General features: G+C 40.0%; 1 protein-coding gene across 1 annotated transcript; it reads left to right on the forward strand.

Annotated features, from left to right (window-relative positions):
- The first annotated feature begins 980 nt into the window (after nucleotides 1-980).
- glra4a (glycine receptor, alpha 4a) lies at nucleotides 981-18,042 on the forward strand. The gene is given in 9 exon segments (XM_054597727.1): nucleotides 981-1,108; nucleotides 1,110-1,288; nucleotides 3,150-3,217; nucleotides 4,542-4,765; nucleotides 6,544-6,626; nucleotides 10,058-10,195; nucleotides 10,489-10,703; nucleotides 12,628-12,777; nucleotides 17,734-18,042. Coding segments are annotated over 9 exon segments (1,494 nt in total).
- The last annotated feature ends 209 nt before the right edge of the window (nucleotides 18,043-18,251 follow it).

An 18,251-nucleotide genomic window follows, 5' to 3' on the forward strand; every position in this document is an offset into this window, starting at 1 on the left:
TAATTATCATTCTAGTATGTTTTTTTATAATTATATACTATATATATAATATAATTTTCATTATAAGTATAACTTACTTGACATTTTGTGGAGAAATACTCATATCTAACCTTGGCTTCATAAACATTGTAAAGTAGTCAAAATATCATAAAAATATGTTATCATCATCATCATCTTTGCGGCTTCATTTCAAAACAATTCCTAATTGTTGCCTATATAATTAAACGTAGAAGATCTTTCCGGATCAGCTCGGCTTTACTGATGACGTTCCATAAATATCCTCCATAAGGGCCTTGATCCTGTAGCCCCTGACGATATACTTTATAAATACAGCTAAGAGGCCGTAAGATTGGTAGATCAGTGGCTACACACACATGAGAACACAAGGCATCAAGCAAAGCTGTGCCTCGGAGGGGATTGAACAAGCAATGTGTACTCCGGAGTTTCAGATCCTGACAGATTGTGAACGGTTAACAATTGTATCAAAAGCATGGGGTGCAATCAGCTGTGCTCCAGCAGGGGCCGGTGAGAAATCAAATCCACTGAGAAGCTGAAAGAGCGTGCTCCTTATTTCCTCATATGCTTCCTTAGGTCTTTGGTTTTTCTTTAAGATTTCCTCCGTCTCCCTTCCTCTCCTTACTTTCGTTCAGGCCTGTTGCTTATTCCTGTCAGTTGCTTCCTGAGCCTCACTGGAGCTTGTATCAACTCCTTCCTCTCCCCGGTGTGACATTCACAGCATTACAATTGAGCCATCAATCTGTCAAGCCTTACCCCCGCTAAGCCACGAGCTGTGGGAAGTGTAGGAGAGGGACAAGTTTGCCTCTCTGTCTGTTTTGCGTCTCTGTAGTTAGGGCCTAACAACTACAATATGTGTCACACATGATGTGAAATAGATACGCTTTTAGCTGCCAACTGAGGCAAGCCATTCATCGTCATTTTTCAAACTTATTACCTCATCCACCGCTGGGTATTTTTTGCTGATGCCTCAGTTGTTGACGGCTGTTGGCTTCTCTTCTGTTGGATTCTCTTTTTTTTTTAGCACCACCCCCACTGCTACCTCTCACATATACACATATACACACAGTCCTCTGCAGGTTCTCAAAATCTTCTCTTTTCTTTCCCTTTGTGTTTGTTCCCTTCTCTCTCTCCAATGTTAGACTGAGCTCCTGTAAGGAGGAGATAAAGCCCCCCGGCAGGGCAGGACCGCAACTGTCGCCGTCTGACTTCCTGGACAAGCTCATGGGGAGAACATCAGGTTATGATGCCCGCATCAGACCCAACTTCAAAGGTATATGCCAAGGCAGAACAACACTTTAGCTCTCAAGAAAATACAGTAGAAAGCACTAGAAAAAACAAAGACCATTAGAGCTGCATTGTGAAAGCTAAACAGCCGACCATTCTCATGTGTATCTGTTGTATGCTGTTTTGTCAGAAACCACTATATGATTCTGAGATTTCCAGCTTCCCGGTGCATAAATATTGTATCAACTTGTCTACCTTTTCTCCCTGTTCGGGTTCACACAGTACTGTTTGTTCAACCTTAAGTCTAATTAACCCTTTGTGGTGTGGGCTAGATATTTTTTCGTATTTTACCATGCTGCACAAGCAAACAGCAACCCTGTCTCCACAATTATGTTTTGAAGGAAATGCAAATGTTGCCTGGAGTGTGTTTACTGGTAATGTTTGGTTTCCAGTACAGAAGTTGCTACATTTTTGTTTTACTCATGAGTCATAGGGAGGGAGCCCACCCCAAAGTTTTTCATTACAAATCTTGTTTGCAGGCTAGATTGCTAATTAGCTACTCAGCTGCAGCACATTACAGTAAACAAGATGTAAACGACACATCAACAATGCATTTAAAAACAAGTTGACATTATTATGACTAAATGGGATTTCAGTTGGACTTTAACATCTGGATGATTCTCAGGCAAGTTCTGGTTATAAGGAGCGTCTTATTTTCTATGATTTCTAAGCTGATTTATGGAACTTTATGTGTGATGGATAATGCAGATGATATCATAAAGTGCAAGTCAAACCTATCCTATGATTATGTGAGAGAAGGAGTAAGAGTTTTCACGCAAAGTCACCAGGCACTTAGGGTTTTGAAGTACCTTCATTACATCCATGAGCCGTGTGTCACAGCTGCTGCTGCTGCTGCTGCTGCTGCTGCTGCTCCGACTGCTGACCGTGGTTTTAAGCAGGCAAAAATTAATGAGCCACACAACAAAAACTAACATCCCGTTGTTTGTAGAACACCGGCATACACCTGTCCCTTTTACCTCACACAGCATCTTTGCCTCAAATCTCTCACTCCGCGTCCGAAAATCTGTGTTCAGGCAACAAAAGTAGTTTGGCTAAAGTTGGGAACAGATTATTGTTTGAGTTAACTTTTAATAAATGCATACATCTAATGGCATGCTTCAAGTCATTATTGCCTTTTCAATATCAAACCAAGACCATAATCATCCCCAACAATAATTAAGAGATTTGAGTGCCCAAAGATAACTATAAAAAAAAAAATCAGCTTTCTGAAGTTGCTAAGGACAGTAGGTTTTATTGTGAGAGCTACTTCAAGGATACTTTCGGGAAAAACAAACTAAATATTATGTCATTGAAAATTTTGCAAATACATTTGCAAAAATTCTTCCTTCTTATGTTGATAAAAACATATTTTAGGAGACTTTTCTCACTAAATGTATTTGCTGTTGCAAAGGAGCATCATTATTTTTAAAGTCAGGGTTGCACACAACAATTTTCATAGTTGCCAAAATGTGGACCGACACGTTCTGTGACCTTCCTTGCTTTTAGTCATACGATCCCAGTGGTAGTCATTTTCCTTGATTATTTTCAGAAAAGTTTTTGTGGTTGGTTTTAGTAAACGAGATGTCTTTTGGCTGTAATTACTCTTACAGAATTGCTTGAGAAAACACATACTTTCTCCTATAGTGCATTTAGAGTGTGGGCTCTGCACTAGCAGAACTGGAGCTTGCAGCTTGACTCAAAATGAATGAAGAAACTACTGCAAATCTCAAAAAGCCACAGGAGATATACAGTACAGTATACTAGGTATTTTTCTATGAGGTGCGATCTCATGAATCCCATCCGAGGGGAAAGATGTGTGATTTCAGTCTGTTTTTTTCTTTCCTCAGGCCCAGCTGTGAATGTCACCTGTAATATTTTCATCAACAGCTTTGGGTCCATCACAGAAACTACAATGGTAAGAAGACCTTGGAGATTTAAAATGTTTCACAGTAGTTTTCTTAAAACAGCATTAGTGTGATTACAAAATGTGCGCTCACTGATGTTTTATCTAAACATTATAATGGATTATGGTTTGAATTATTCTTTTGTATTTCCCCTGTGATATATATAGAAATCTTGAAACGCTCCATCCTCTTTCATTCCTACCCACTTCTTTGCTAATCCACTAAGTGCTGAAGCCGTTCCCTCATTTCTGTGTTTCCTGGAGCATAACAGTGCAACCTTCAGAGACCAATGGGTCACTGACATGCTGATAATGAACTGTCCACTCTGCAATTAAAATGAAAAATGGAGAAAATGGATGAAAAGGGGATATGGAAGAGAGGACGAGGTGTTCAGGGAGAAATTACTGCCCTCAAGTATGCATTTATAGTGTTGTAGCTGCTGGTTCAGCACAATACAGAACTGTATCTGAAGGAGGACCTCCAGTCAGCCCAGAGAAAAACAACAGTAAAGATATAAATCTATGCGCTGTTGAAGCATGCTTTTTATTCTGATAAATTAAATGAACAAGCAAGAAAAAGGAACAATGTAGAAAGATGAGCTAACTGAATTAATAGCGCAGATTAGAATTGTAATTTAATTACACATGTATGTTGGGTGCAAGCAGGAGTGAGTGTACTCAGTACTTGTCCTTAGTAGGGCTTGCAATGGTTGAACAAACTCTACACCATCTTATTCAATTGTAACTTTAGTAATATCTGATGAATATGGTGAGACAAGGGCCTTTCAACAAGAGTAATGTCTTTATTATCCTGAATCATTGTGGTTACATTACAAAGATTGATTATATGTAATAACTTCGAGTTCTTACCCCGGTCATTACGATTTGGGAGATATGTGAACGTTAAATAGTATTTTTATTTACAGAAGCATTTCTGTCTGAGGAAATGCCACCTACAATCAACCATTTGGCTGTTTCAAATCCACCGATTACAATTGTTAATTGTGAACAGTCCACCAAAAGGGAAATGAAGCACATGGGAAACATGTTCATCAAAGTGTATTTCTTTTGTTGTGTGGATTATATCATTGCATATAAAAGACATAAAAGAATTGAGTAGTTTGAGAATTCAAAGTTATATTACATCCAAGAAAGGTGACTCAAATTTAATCATGGTTTCATCTTTCATAGAGTATCATAAATTCATCATCAGTCAGTGACCAGAAACAGAACATTCCCAGAAACCTCAAATCACTACTGCAGAGTGATCCACTTCTAAGCTCTCCTTCTGTACTAGAAACTTCACCGCTGATATATTTTCCATTAAATTCCACAGGACTACAGGCTCAATGTATTTCTACGGCAAAACTGGAATGACCCCCGCCTGGCGTACAGCGAATACCCAGACGACTCCCTCGATCTGGATCCATCCATGTTGGACTCTATCTGGAAACCCGATTTATTCTTTGCAAACGAGAAAGGAGCCAATTTCCACGAGGTCACCACTGATAACAAGCTGCTACGGATTTTCCAAGATGGCAGCGTTCTGTACAGCATAAGGTAACTAAAGATAATATTACCAAGTACCATTATGGCCTGTTTGAGATTGCCATCATGACTGACATGTAGCTGCAGTATGATGTGAAAAATCCTCTGCATGTCATTTTTTTTAGTCAACTGCTTTGTTATTATATGATTGATGCGACATACTCTGAATGGCTACTGGTTAATAAGTCAGTTCATTGATGCACAATGAACAATTTTATATATTAAAAAAAAAAGTGAATTCAATTTTTTATGGGATGCTGAAGATGAAATTTTTTTGTATCTCAGTACAGACTGCTTTGTTGGTATCATTGTCATTAAGACATTCACATTGTCATTTTGCTATGCCTTTAAAAAAGCTATTATATACAAGAGCATTTCTAGTGCCTCGACACAGCAATCTACATGGCGACTACTGAGCCGCCGGCTTGCAGCTAACGGTGCTAACAACGCTAAAGTGCAAACTACGATGCTGACAGAGCCAAATGTGTTTACCTGAGTAGGAACTGGAGGGTGGTCACTACGCTTCTACGGGGAATGTCATATATTGTACCTTTAGATATGTCTATACTTTATTCTATATAATCAACATGAATAATTGACCATGATATACATCAAAGTCTTTTGTGTGAATTTGGAGAGGTCTAGTCGAAGCAGGCTTCTCCGTCTAGTCGAAGCAGGCGGATGGCAAACAAATCCCACTCATATAAGACCTCTTGACCACAATTGCAGCATAAATCAGACACCCCTACATAACCTTTCCCCCCCACTTAGGTGCACTGCAGGTTACCAAAACACTAAAATGGGTGAGGAGTGGAAAAAATGCATGGAAATGTCAAGTGGAAAGTGTGCGACTATGAAGTCTGTTTGTTAAATGACACTACACCAGACAGGAAATTTTCAAATGGTTTCCATTTCACAACTTTAAACTGATTGATCTTGGAAATGTAACCAAACAAACATTTCCATTGCTGTGGAAGCTTCTTGTTCGGTTCTATTCTGTATAATATAATAAAAATTAAAAAAAGAGTTAATAGGACATCATTAGATTTCTACATTTGCTTTGAGAACGGAAAAACATACAACATAAATCCTTTGTTGCAAATGCAGATAATCACATCATTACTGCATCTTCTGGATTGCTTACCAACTATGTTTTGTAATTATGGACCATACATCTTTGTGTACACTAAATACATGACACAGTGAATCAATGTTAGGAGAATCAATCACTTGGACATTTGTAGTTTGTTCTTCAGCAAAGAAAGACATTGTGTCATCATAACACAGGAGCAAATGGATTTCTGTGTGTATACTGCTTGCAGCTCTTGTCTCGCCTGTGGGCGATGCATTACAGCAGGTAATTACACTATTTTCCTCCAGACAGACTCCAAAATAGCTCTCTCTCCGTCTTCTCAGAGGATTTTTTTTTATGCTTAATGCATAAACACCACAACAGATATAAGCAGGGATGCCTGCTCCAATTACTTGTCCATTACTGTGGTGCGACAAGTAATCAAATGGTAGAGTAACTCACTGTATTCCAAGCTACTCTAAAAAAAAAGTTCTCATTTGTCTAATTTTATTGAAATGAACACATACTCCTAACGGTTTCCTACTTTGCAAAACAAACCAGCTTGGCACAGATATATTTCACTGTTCATGTTATGTGTTAAACCATCATTTCTCCTTGTGCTTTGGTGTCGTTTCATTGAGCCCCTTTGTGCTTTTGTACCTTTTTTCACATCCCTTATTGCTCCTCTTCTCTTTTCCAATCTGTTTTTCTATCTCAGGCTGACTCTTATCCTGTCCTGCCCTATGGACTTGAAGAATTTCCCAATGGACATACAGACTTGTACAATGCAGCTTGAAAGCTGTGAGTCTTATTCTTTTCTTTGACTTCCTCTTGTCTCACTTTCCTCTTTTTATCTGCCCCCCTTTCCTGATATTCCATATGTTGCCTGGCTTGTTAGGTGCCCTAGGGTTTATGTTCTCTAATTGCATCTCCCGGTTCTCCAAAACCCCCATAAATGTAACAGCAAAAGTGTAAGATATGAATTATATTGTGCGTTTGTCTGCTTCCATCTAATCTAGTGTGAGAGCTACCATTGAATAAAAAATATTTTTCTCAAATTTCCCGTTAGAATTTGAATGGAAATTAAAATTAGAAAATATTGTAGCATTAATTATCTACAGTGCATTATATATATGAGCTCCTGTGTTCTCTCCCTCTTCGCCGTACATTAACCTCAATCGCCATTATTCCTCATTTTTCACCCAACGGTTAATTGTCGGCCATTGGACAATCTGAAAAGCCACAATGCATTTTGGGTATGTCTAGGAGCTCACGTCTCCTACTCAGAAAGTCTTGCTAATCTGTATAATCAGGCATTTCTTGCATACACAAAATCCACATACTATGCAGTTGGAGCACACTAGATCTTTATACTACATTTTACGTCATACTCCATGTGAATAGTATGAAAAGTATGTTAATATGTGATTTGGAACACAGCCACACGGTCACTATTGTTGTCAAACAACTTATGGATCTAACATTTACTCACTGAGCTAACTGTAAGATACATCTGACTGTTTAGATAAACTCAACGCTTGCCGGCTCAAAATGAGAAGCCTGTCTTTATCTACCACTGTCTGTTATCAAGGATCAGGTGTAGTAACACTAAGTGGTGGTGGGGCTTAGCAAATAGTCAGTTTACCATTCTTGTTCACATTTACGGTACATTTATTTAAAGTAAAGTGTTCAAGAAATGTATAAAAAGGGTGAACCTTGAAAATGTTATTACATAGATCAAATGTAGTGAGTCCTCCCTTCAGCAGAGATATCATCTGCCCTCAGGAAACCAATTTCCAGGATATAAATAATAAAACTTTAATTTTGTGTCCCTTTTATTATATGTGACCCACCCCCTGTGCCTAGAGGTGACCTAATTTCCCGTTAAAGGGACAAAATAATTTAAAGCATAGCAAAAGGGAGGAAACAGAAGCAGCACTCATACCATGAAGTCCCTGCACATTTTCAGAAGCATCTCTCACAAATAAATAAGTCAAGCTAAACGCTGGTATCTCTACCTGCGTCCTTATCTGATCCAACAAGTACAAGAGTTATTGGTTTGTGTAGAACTCCCTCTTTGTACAGGAGGCAGCATGATTTATGTCTGCAAATTAACACAGGGACAAACAGATAAAAAATCCAATAACTTTAGTGCACAACATACTTCAGACAGAATAAAAACTAATATATAAAGACATTTTACCCTTTAGAAGTGTAAGGGAGAGGACTCGGTGAAACAGATGTGTGCTTGAAGCAGCAGCAGCGTGTGTGTGTGTGTGTGTGTGTGTGTGTGTGTGTGTGTGTGTGTGTGTGTGTGTGTGTGTGTGTGTGTGTGTGTGTGTGTGTGTGTGTGTGTGTGTGTGTGTGTGTGTGTGTGTATGTTTGGGTAAGTATCATGTCACACCCCCATTAGAGGATATGTAATCATTCCTGATTAAAGGCCTCTGGTGAAGAAACTTGGCCTTGTGTTGAAAAGTGCTATAGTGCACCACCCAAGGGTGTGATCACCTTGGCTAGAGCTCGACATTAAGAGGACATTATAGGTTTTACTGCCGCTACTAGAGCTGCAGAAACATGAGAAAGCATGTGAGAGGCGGGTGATGAAAAAAAGAAAAAGGGGGAGTTATCTTTGGGGTTTGAAGGGCCAAGGCCAATCTTCTTTTCTGGCCTTTAATGCCAATGGCTTATACAGATATATAAATAGAACCAACAATACCATTCTGCCTCATTCTGACACATCAAAGCCCCATATATGCAGCTTATATCACTTGGCTTTGCCTTGAGCCATTAGCGTCCAGTAGCCTCAAATGTACTTTGTACAACCATGGTTGTGTTAAGACAGTGGCTTTAATTAGGTGGACAGTTTTTTAACGTTCAAAGTAGGCAACATGTGACCAACAGTCATTACTCTACCTGGCTGAGATGTTCCTGACATAGTGCATCATGAATTTCATTTCTCTTGCACCTCAAACATTATTTCAATTATGTTTTGCCACCTCTTCGCTGTAGCTGGCTCGTTATCTTAGGAAAGCCTTGTTATTCCCCTTGCTTGTTACAGCAGAATGCGTGAATGACAGAATTCAGAAACAAGATTAGTGTGTTTTAGCTGTGTTGTTTTTCCAGGCGTGTGGGCAGGATATGCTATAACATCTTGAATAATTGATGCCTTTGTTACTCGGGTCCTAAAGGGTCCCAATGGACATGGGTACTATTCAGATGAGCAAGAAATTCTGTGTTGTTGCATGCATTTTTAATATATTCATAATCAGGTAGCTGTCAGAAGGAGCACAACCCTCAAAAAGAGCAACCTTTTGTGGAAGCAGAATAATTATTGGCTCATCCCGAGTGGGTCACTAAACTTTATATTCACTTGCAAAAATGTATATATATGCAATATTGTTAGTTTGTACATTCTAATCAGCTCATTATGTGTTAGCACATATAGCATCTCCCGCTGTCATAGACAGATATGCTCCTCTTGTCCTCCTTTATTCTGTAACCTTCAAGCAACCAAAACAACATGACTGGAGCTGTGGTGGGTGACCTTTACTGTGACAAACATGATGGCAGAGGATAGCTGGTAGCTGGACAGATGGGCAAAAGCAACATTATGTCACCCCAAGTTTCATTATGGAGGAATGGAATGAGGATCATAGCGATAGTGATAGAAAGTATAAAAATATTTAACAGCTGGTGCAGTGGTGCATCATGCAATATTTTGAAATATACAGTAAAAGCACTGCTTATGTGAAATTTATAGCAAACAAGAAATGTTAATGTTATATCCTGTGACTGATGCATTCCCCCATCGTCATTAACGGTGTAAATCCTTGTTTTCATCTCTACATGAAATAAATTAAAAAATAATGTAGAAAATGATGGAGTGCAGTTGCAAGTAAATGCATCTCTCCCCACAATCTTAGCTGAAGCGTTTTACATTTTTTGTATCACTATTTAACATGTCTTAGATCTTACATACCGTTTAGGCAAAATAATGAACTATAGCGCATGTTATACCCCTCTTTGGCAAGTCAGTGTCATTTTGAATAATGTATGCCATCGTGAAAAGGAATGCCACAATGCATCTTAAATGATGTTCAAGATGCATGAAAAGACTATGTGCCTTCATAGTCTGTTCAATATAATCTAAGATAAAGTGAAAAAACATTACATTTTATACAATTTCTGTCTTACTTAAATATATTTTATCTTCCTCTGTTCTCCTTTCACAGTTGGTTACACCATGAATGACTTGATCTTTGAGTGGCTGTCTGAAAACCCCGTTCAGGTGGCTGATGATCTCACCCTCCCCCAGTTTGTGCTAAAAGAGGAGAAGGATTTGGGTTACTGCACTAAGCATTACAACACAGGTACATTATTAGGATGAAAGTTAGAATTTTTATTGAGTGCTTCAGTTTATTCCTTCTCCAGAGGTAAAATGAGTTAGGCATGCAATAGAGATGATACAGCTACTATAACAACTTGAAGAACACTGTAAACTATTGGTTCTAGCTAGGATTTAACTTATGAGCCGCTGTATGGTTTTATTAAACAGTTGCTTTAACGAGAATATAACTTTTACCATACAGCCTATTCTCCTGGTCTCATCCCAACAGTGTAAGCTAGGCATGTCAGTTGAATGCACTATGTCCTGTGTCTGCAGGTAAATTCACCTGCATTGAGGTGAAGTTCCACCTGGAACGTCAAATGGGCTACTACTTGATCCAGATGTACATCCCCTCCCTCCTCATTGTCATCCTCTCATGGGTGTCTTTCTGGATAAACATGGACGCTGCACCAGCCAGAGTGGGTTTGGGCATCACCACTGTACTGACGATGACCACGCAGAGCTCTGGTTCAAGGGCCTCGCTGCCGAAGGTGGGTCAAAAGACCAGTGACCAAGATGAATGATGGTTTGAACGTAGAGGAAGGTGGATTCTTTGTTTGTTTACTGAGCAAACTGATCAGCAAAAACCAAAAGATGCAGGGGATGTATTACCGTCATGGTTCAAAAATTGTTTTATTCTATAACCTTTGGTATTTACAATGTTTGGTAAAAAGAGGCATCTGGAGGTGCTTTGGAAAATGACGACCTATTAGAGCATATTTAGTCATGAAATGCTGACTTTGCACAACAAAGTTTCTAATTAAGGACAAGTAGATTAATGATGGGGAGCAGACAAACAAAGGCCAGGTAGGGTGAGGACACTGGCATGTGAAAGACACACAGGGCAGGACACACAGATCCCTGGGGAGAAGGTTAGGGATCAGGTGAGAGACGGACTGTTTTTTACCGTCATTACCGTAAATACTTTTATCTGATTGGCTAAAAAAAGTGTTTGAGAATACCTTGACGATAGCAAACCGGCCAACAGTTGAACAGACATTCTAGATCAGTGCAGAAGGTATATTAGATAGCTGGTAACCATAGCAACAGTACTCTGGCCTGGTGCTACATTATTACTCTCACTTGAGTTTGACTTCTTTGTGTATAGTGTCTCAAATTTGAAAAAAAACATTCACCTGAACTCAAGAATGAACTTGGCTGATCAAACTTCACTGTGATCTCACAAAACATGTTTTGGCCATAACTCAAGAAATGATGTGCAAATTATGACAATTTCACACAAATGTCTAATGGGATAAAGTGATGACATTTTTGACATACACTGACATGTCAGAGCCAGGTTCTCCATTTCAGGCTCGACCTGTAAACATTCACATCTACACGTTGCACAATCAGTCTTAGTTGCCTGCCACTAAGCGGTTCCGCTGGAACAGTTAGGGGTTAAGTGCCCTGCTCAAGGACACCCAGGTGTTGGCAATGTGGGAGTTGGAACACTGCTCTTTCACTTTCACAACCAATGTTCCCGAACTTTATTTCTTCGGGCCCCTCAAAATGAAGAGATGTCTACAAACTGGTTCTGGCCATAGTGTGGATGCGAGCTATTCCTTCTTCAATTTTTTTTCATTTGAAGGATTTTAAGACGCCTGAAGAGGTCAAAATATCTAGTATTTGATAAGAAAAAAAGAACTCTTCAAATAATCTTAAGGTACAGCAACAGTTTAAATTGGTTTCCTTTAGATATATACTTATTTCTATTAAAGAGTGTCTGTTTCTTGAAACAAAACAGAACTCTGCTCTTACTCTTGCTACACTCTTTTTTTGCTACACTCTTTTTTTTTTTAAAAAGGACAGCTATGGAAGGATGGGGTATTAATGAAATTATTTCAAACAAACAGACTGTTCAGTAAGAACATTAGAAAAACTAGTCAGTAGGTGGTCAATGGCATGTAAACACAGTGAAAAGAGACTTGTTAACACCGTCAACCTAAGACTAAGATGTGTGACATCTTCAGACTGTAGCGCGGTGGAAGTGTTGATTAAAATATGGCTGAGCGTTTCCAGAGTTTGTGCCCTACTGATGTGTCATTTTGCTGTTTCTCCACCCACACACACTTTCATGCATGTATGTTTACGAGCCAGCAAATTGCAAACTGCTGCTCAATTGAGTGAAGAATCCACCCAATGCATGCTCAGCAGGCGTTGCTGATTTGCTGTGACATATATATTCTCTTGTACGACGTGGCCAGGGCTCCCCTCAAGTCTTGAGCCTTGACCTGTCTCATGCTATGTGTCAACTGCCCTCATCCCACTGACTCATTACAATTATAGACCTTCCAGATGTATGTCATGACGTGCCAGGACGGAGGAATGGGTAGATCATGCAGCAACCCATGGATTATCCTTTAACCTCATTGATTGGCTGTTGACGACTATGTGACCTTGTCTGTTCCCCAGGTGTCCTATGTAAAGGCCATCGACATTTGGATGGCGGTATGCCTTCTGTTTGTGTTTGCCGCCCTGCTGGAATACGCAGCAGTCAACTTTGTCTCAAGGCAACACAAGGAGTTCATCAGGCTGAGGAAAAGGCAGCGGCAGCAAAGAATAGTGAGTGTAAATCACACGTGCACGGAGGCTAAAGCATGCTCACACACGCACGCACAAGCTTAAACACCCACATATTGTTGCACTAAAAAGCAAGCACACACACACACACACACACACACACACACACACACACACACACACACACACACACACACACACACACACACACACACACACACACACACACACACACACACACACACACACACACACACACACACACACACACACACACACACACACACACACACACACACACACACACACACACACAAGCTTAAACACCCACATATTGTTGCAGATTCTAAAAAGCAAGCATAAGGAGCACACACAAACACACACTCACACACATACACACTCCAGTCCTTGTCAGCCTCGATAACATTGACTTATGCCTCTTGTTATTGTGAGACACCGTATATCCAGGAACTGACAACATCAACACGCTACAGCTGGCTGTCATATTCCATGAGGCAGATCTGTTCATTTCAGTTCAGCTAGTTTCCATCATGAGCACGACCTGTGACGAGCCACTGCCATCCTTTCCCTCCGTCACTACATTTGGCACAGAGCAACGGCCTACCTATCAACCCATTGGGACACCCCAAGTCTGTGTTTAACAGTGCAGCACATATACATTACTGTTGTCCGACCTGTTGTGGTCAGTGTGAGACACTTCCACTACTTTTTTCATGCTTTTGTTTAACAAGTTATCCAAAGCATATCCATTACGATCAGTTAACATGGTACGCTAGCAAGCACTAATTAGATTGCTGTACTTTCTTTGGATGGGTTCCTACAAATACTATCATTAAATAATGTTTGGGTTACCTTTTTTATATATCCAAACCAAGTAGCAACCTTCAGTTCTGTAAAGTGACCCCAAACGCGTAACTGTCTTAAACTTAATTTGTCTCTTCCGACAATCAGGGGACAAATCCTCTGGTTGAAAAAAACAAGTCTGATTGTATAAAAGTCCATGAGAAAATGATCCTACGTCTCACTTGATTTATCACCTCATCGGTCTCAATCGCTAGTTTTAAGTCTTCTTCCATACAGCATGATGTTTATTTATGGTCCCATTTAGAGTAAAATAGATCATAAAGCAGAGTATGCGTTAGGGTGGGCTTACTGTGATTGACAGGATGCCACTACCAGAGCCATGTATGGCATCTCAATGTCACTCGTAATTTAAGATGGCGACGGCCAAAATGCCAAACTCAGGGCTTCAAAACGGCAGTCCACAAACTAATAGGTGACGTCATGATGACTGCGTCTACTTGTTATAGTCTATGATCCAAACACACATCCTCTATATTGGAATCTATTGTCAAGGCAAACAGCTTGTGGACAAATACAAGTGTTTACAGCTGAGAGACCTTGCGTGATACAGACATGTTGAGACAGACGGGACATCTTAAAAATCCCATTTAACAGCTCACTGGCTGGGCAGCTACCCAGTCCCATGGCAAAGTTCCCTGTAAAAGGCATAAGAGTCCAGTAGATTTACCGGGCAGTGTGCCCTCTTGAGTCGATACGGGAGAGAGAAATAATGGTCTGCAGAGAAAAAGACTTCCCCTGTCCACATCAGTTGCACAATTACTCCCACTCAGGAGTTTGAGGTCAGAAACTATCCATCTGAGAGGTATTGACGCACGACACGATGTGTTGTACTACAGAGAGGTTGGGAATCTGATGGAGCGTACAAATCCCAGACTGACCATGGTTTAATCAATGCACTTTTTTACAAAATTACAAAATAAAAAAATAGAGCTTTAATTTATAGTATTTTTACAGAAATAACTCTAACCTTAGGGATTCTTTAGTCGTTTGCAAAGCGAGTTCCCTAGACGAACAGCAGTAGACAATGTCCTTTATTATCACACTTACAGTGCCTTTTTAATTAAAAGCTGGGAGCGTCTGCTTGAGTTTGTTGTTCTTAAGTTTGCATCTTTAATCATTTTATTTTTGGCACGTCATAGGTTGATTTTTCATTTAAATGAAGCAGGGGGAAATTCTTGTTCCCAGCTAAATGCGAAGGCCAATGTCCAAAACAAATTATAAATTCAACACTAACTCATTTCTCTTACAAGAGATGACCAAACTCATTTCAATTTGTCTACCTTCCTTTCCAATGGAGGTGTTTGCCACTCAGCCTGGGAGTGTTGAGTCGTTGCGGAAAGCGAATGACATCCCTGGTAACAACTCAACCTACAGGAACCTGAATCAGCACTGCAGCGCCTGTGCCAGGGTAAAATATCTAACCCCATGTCAACCCTGACCTTCGAACCCAATTTTTGTCCATGCCTACAGTCTTCCAAATTGATTGTGTACTTTCACCTCAAACCTCAATATATCCTGGCATTTCTCCTACATACAAAACATACTTTATTCCCTCCCAATGTGTATCCTGTTTTCAAGGCTAACTGTAAATTCAACATTTCTACCTCTTGTTCTCTCCTTGTGAAAGTTTTAATCTTTTTTTTTTTCCAGGATACTCAAGAATGTTAGCATTTACTAATGACACAACAATTAAAACATTATTTTAGTTTTTATTCTCTAGTTTAAAGAAACAAGTTAAACATTTTGGGTGATGTGTTTTATTTGCTTTCTTGACAGGACAAAGGTGAGAAGATTGATACCACTTTCGTATGATACCTTTGAAGCTACAGCCAACAGCTGGTAGACAATTAGCTTACCTTAGCATAAAGGCTGGAAACAGAGGGCAGGCTCTGGCAGAAAGTAACAAAATATGCCTACCAGAACCTCTAAAGATCACAAATTAACAGGTTACATATTCACTAAACAAATATGAGAGTTGTATTAATCTCCTGATCTAACCTTCGGAAAGAAAGTATTAAGATCATTTCTCTATTCTTTTAGTTTGTTGTAAGCATTATTTATATCTAAAAAAGATAAACTCTGTCAATGATTACTCTCTGAAAACAGCCAGTTCCACAACAACGTCATCACATTTTGCTCTGTGGAAAAATAATCAGTCTCAACTGATCTTATGCCAACAAATCACATTGTGTAGCTGCTGCCGAGCGCACAGGCGATGAGCACTTATTATCTTTAGAGAAACGCGCCATTAGCCTTTAGCACATGATGTACTGTATCGTTTAGGAAGAAGTAGGAGGGATAATTAAGCTATGCTAGAAGAGCTACAACTCCCTATCTCCCCGTGGTATGGTGCAATCTGTCACCGAGGCAACAGATAGTTAGTAACCATAAAATTACTCACAACCACGTGATTGTAAGGAGGAGGAAGATTACAGTAAATGATGTTAGTGGCTATGTCTTTAGCTAAACAGTGAAGGTGAAAGGGACAGGCTGCTGGCAGAGGTCATGGATGTTTTGAAAGGACTAAATGAAGCCAGGTGGAGACAGGTGTGAAATACATAAGTAGCATTGGACCTTTGACAGTAGCTGGTAGTGTCTCACTGCCAAGTCAGTCCGGCACAGAGATGCTAAAGTCGGCAGAGTACCAGAGAGCTGCCAGGGTCAGTGAGAGAGAAACGTATAGTGGGGACGCAGGGATCAGAGCTTTCAGGGCCCTTCACACTGACTACTAATCATCCAATTTAGATCCCACATCTTCACTTTCCGCTGCTAAAGTGAATCTCTCAAAGTGTCAGAGGACTGTCAGAGTTAAGCTGCAAGTCTATTAATATTCCCTTCAAAAGGGTGGGAGCAGTGTCTCATTCACTGTAAAAAAAAAAAAATTAAAAAGTGCCCCTCCATTCATCAAAGCATAATGCCAAGTGCAAGTTCTTTTTGGTGGGGGTAAGATCATGACTTTTTATTAATAGGCATTTTGAAAGGTCTGTCATTCTGCAACTTTGAAGAGCTGGAAAGGAGAGATGGAGGTTAATTTTTTTGATTAACTTTCCAAATTAGAAATTCCTTTCTTCCTACTAATGATGCTGCCCTCTGATTGACCTCTTTGCGTCATAGAAACTTCGACAAGCTTAAAGGTTTTCGGGACCTTTAGGCTCTGCTGACAGAGCTCTGCAAGGACGCTGTTGGTAGGGGCCCATTATCGGCTGCAACCACCGTATGAGCGCAGTGCAGAGCGGCAGCCATGAGGCGAGGTCGGAAACACAAAGAGAGAGCATCATCATTCTCTGCTCATGACGACATAACTCCGCTATATCTTTATATAGCGCAAATAGTTGGCTAATGTTATATTAATGCTGTGAATATCCGATTTCACACCTTTAATTCAAGTAACAGAGGGTAGTGCCATTTATATTCAGTTTTTACTTCTCGTATATTACCAGTACATGTGAAAAACCCACAAGGTCGCCTAACCCTAACCCTAACCCTTATGATTTTCTGAAGGTATTTTCTTTAATTCTCAAAAGACTGTTCTACACAGAGTTGCTCGAGAAAAACTATTTTTAACCAATTTCCTTAATTGCAACTGTATTTCCTTATCCAAACAAAAATGGCAGCAATTACATGTCTTTGTTTAATTTAGACATGATCCAAACATTTGAAGTCATTATTAGCAATATTTATAATTTCATACAAATAAATGTTAATATTTTCTTGCGTTGTACTTAAACAATGAGGACAGATGTCATCTCATAGAAAGTATAGTCACAATTTAAGAAGTTTATCAAAACATTTTGAGAAATAAACTCTTACCATTACAGTCCATTCATGTCAGAAAGGTAACACAGGTAGTTTGTGCGTCCCATACGCACAAACTACCTGTTTTACACACTGCCAGTGACAAACAATCTGAGGTATTTAAAAATCTTCATGCCTGAAGTCAAAATTTTCATGCTTTCTTTTTTTCTGCGGATGTTTTCACTCTGCTGCCCTTTTGTGCTGCTACACCCCAAACACATTTGGGAATCAGCCAATGAGCGGAAATGGAAAAGGCTGTAAACTAATTTGGGTTGACAGCGAGAGGCCAATCTGTTTTCACTATGCTTGACTCCACAGGAGGAGGAACTGGTGAGGGAGAGCCGTGGCTTTTACTTCCGGGGTTATGGACTGGGTCACTGCCTGCAGAACAAGGATGGTAACGCTCTGGAGGGGGCCACTGTGTTCACCACGCCGCCGCCGCCTCCTATTCCTCCTCCGATAACCTTGTACGACGGAGAGGTGCTTCACAAGCGTTTTGTGGATCGGGCCAAGCGCATTGACACCATATCCAGAGCAGTCTTTCCCTTGAGCTTCCTCATATTCAACATCTTCTACTGGATCACCTATAAAGTGCTGCGACACGAAGACATCCATGCAAATTTGTAGAGCGCCCTCTGCCGACTGCAGTTGCTACATTTTTTTATTTTATTTTCCTCAGTACCAAAACTGCCTGTCAGATCTACATTACAAAGAGGAAATGTGTCAGGAGGCGTATCTGCTTCTCTAATACCATTGCTAAAAACTTTGTGCTCAGGTGTGTCTTCAGGATCTCAGACGAAGAGTGATTAAGTCAGAAGACAAGGTTAAGCTTCTTG

The sequence above is a fragment of the Anoplopoma fimbria genome, chromosome 4 (assembly GCF_027596085.1).
Source record: "Anoplopoma fimbria isolate UVic2021 breed Golden Eagle Sablefish chromosome 4, Afim_UVic_2022, whole genome shotgun sequence".
Lineage (NCBI taxonomy): Eukaryota > Metazoa > Chordata > Actinopteri > Perciformes > Anoplopomatidae > Anoplopoma > Anoplopoma fimbria.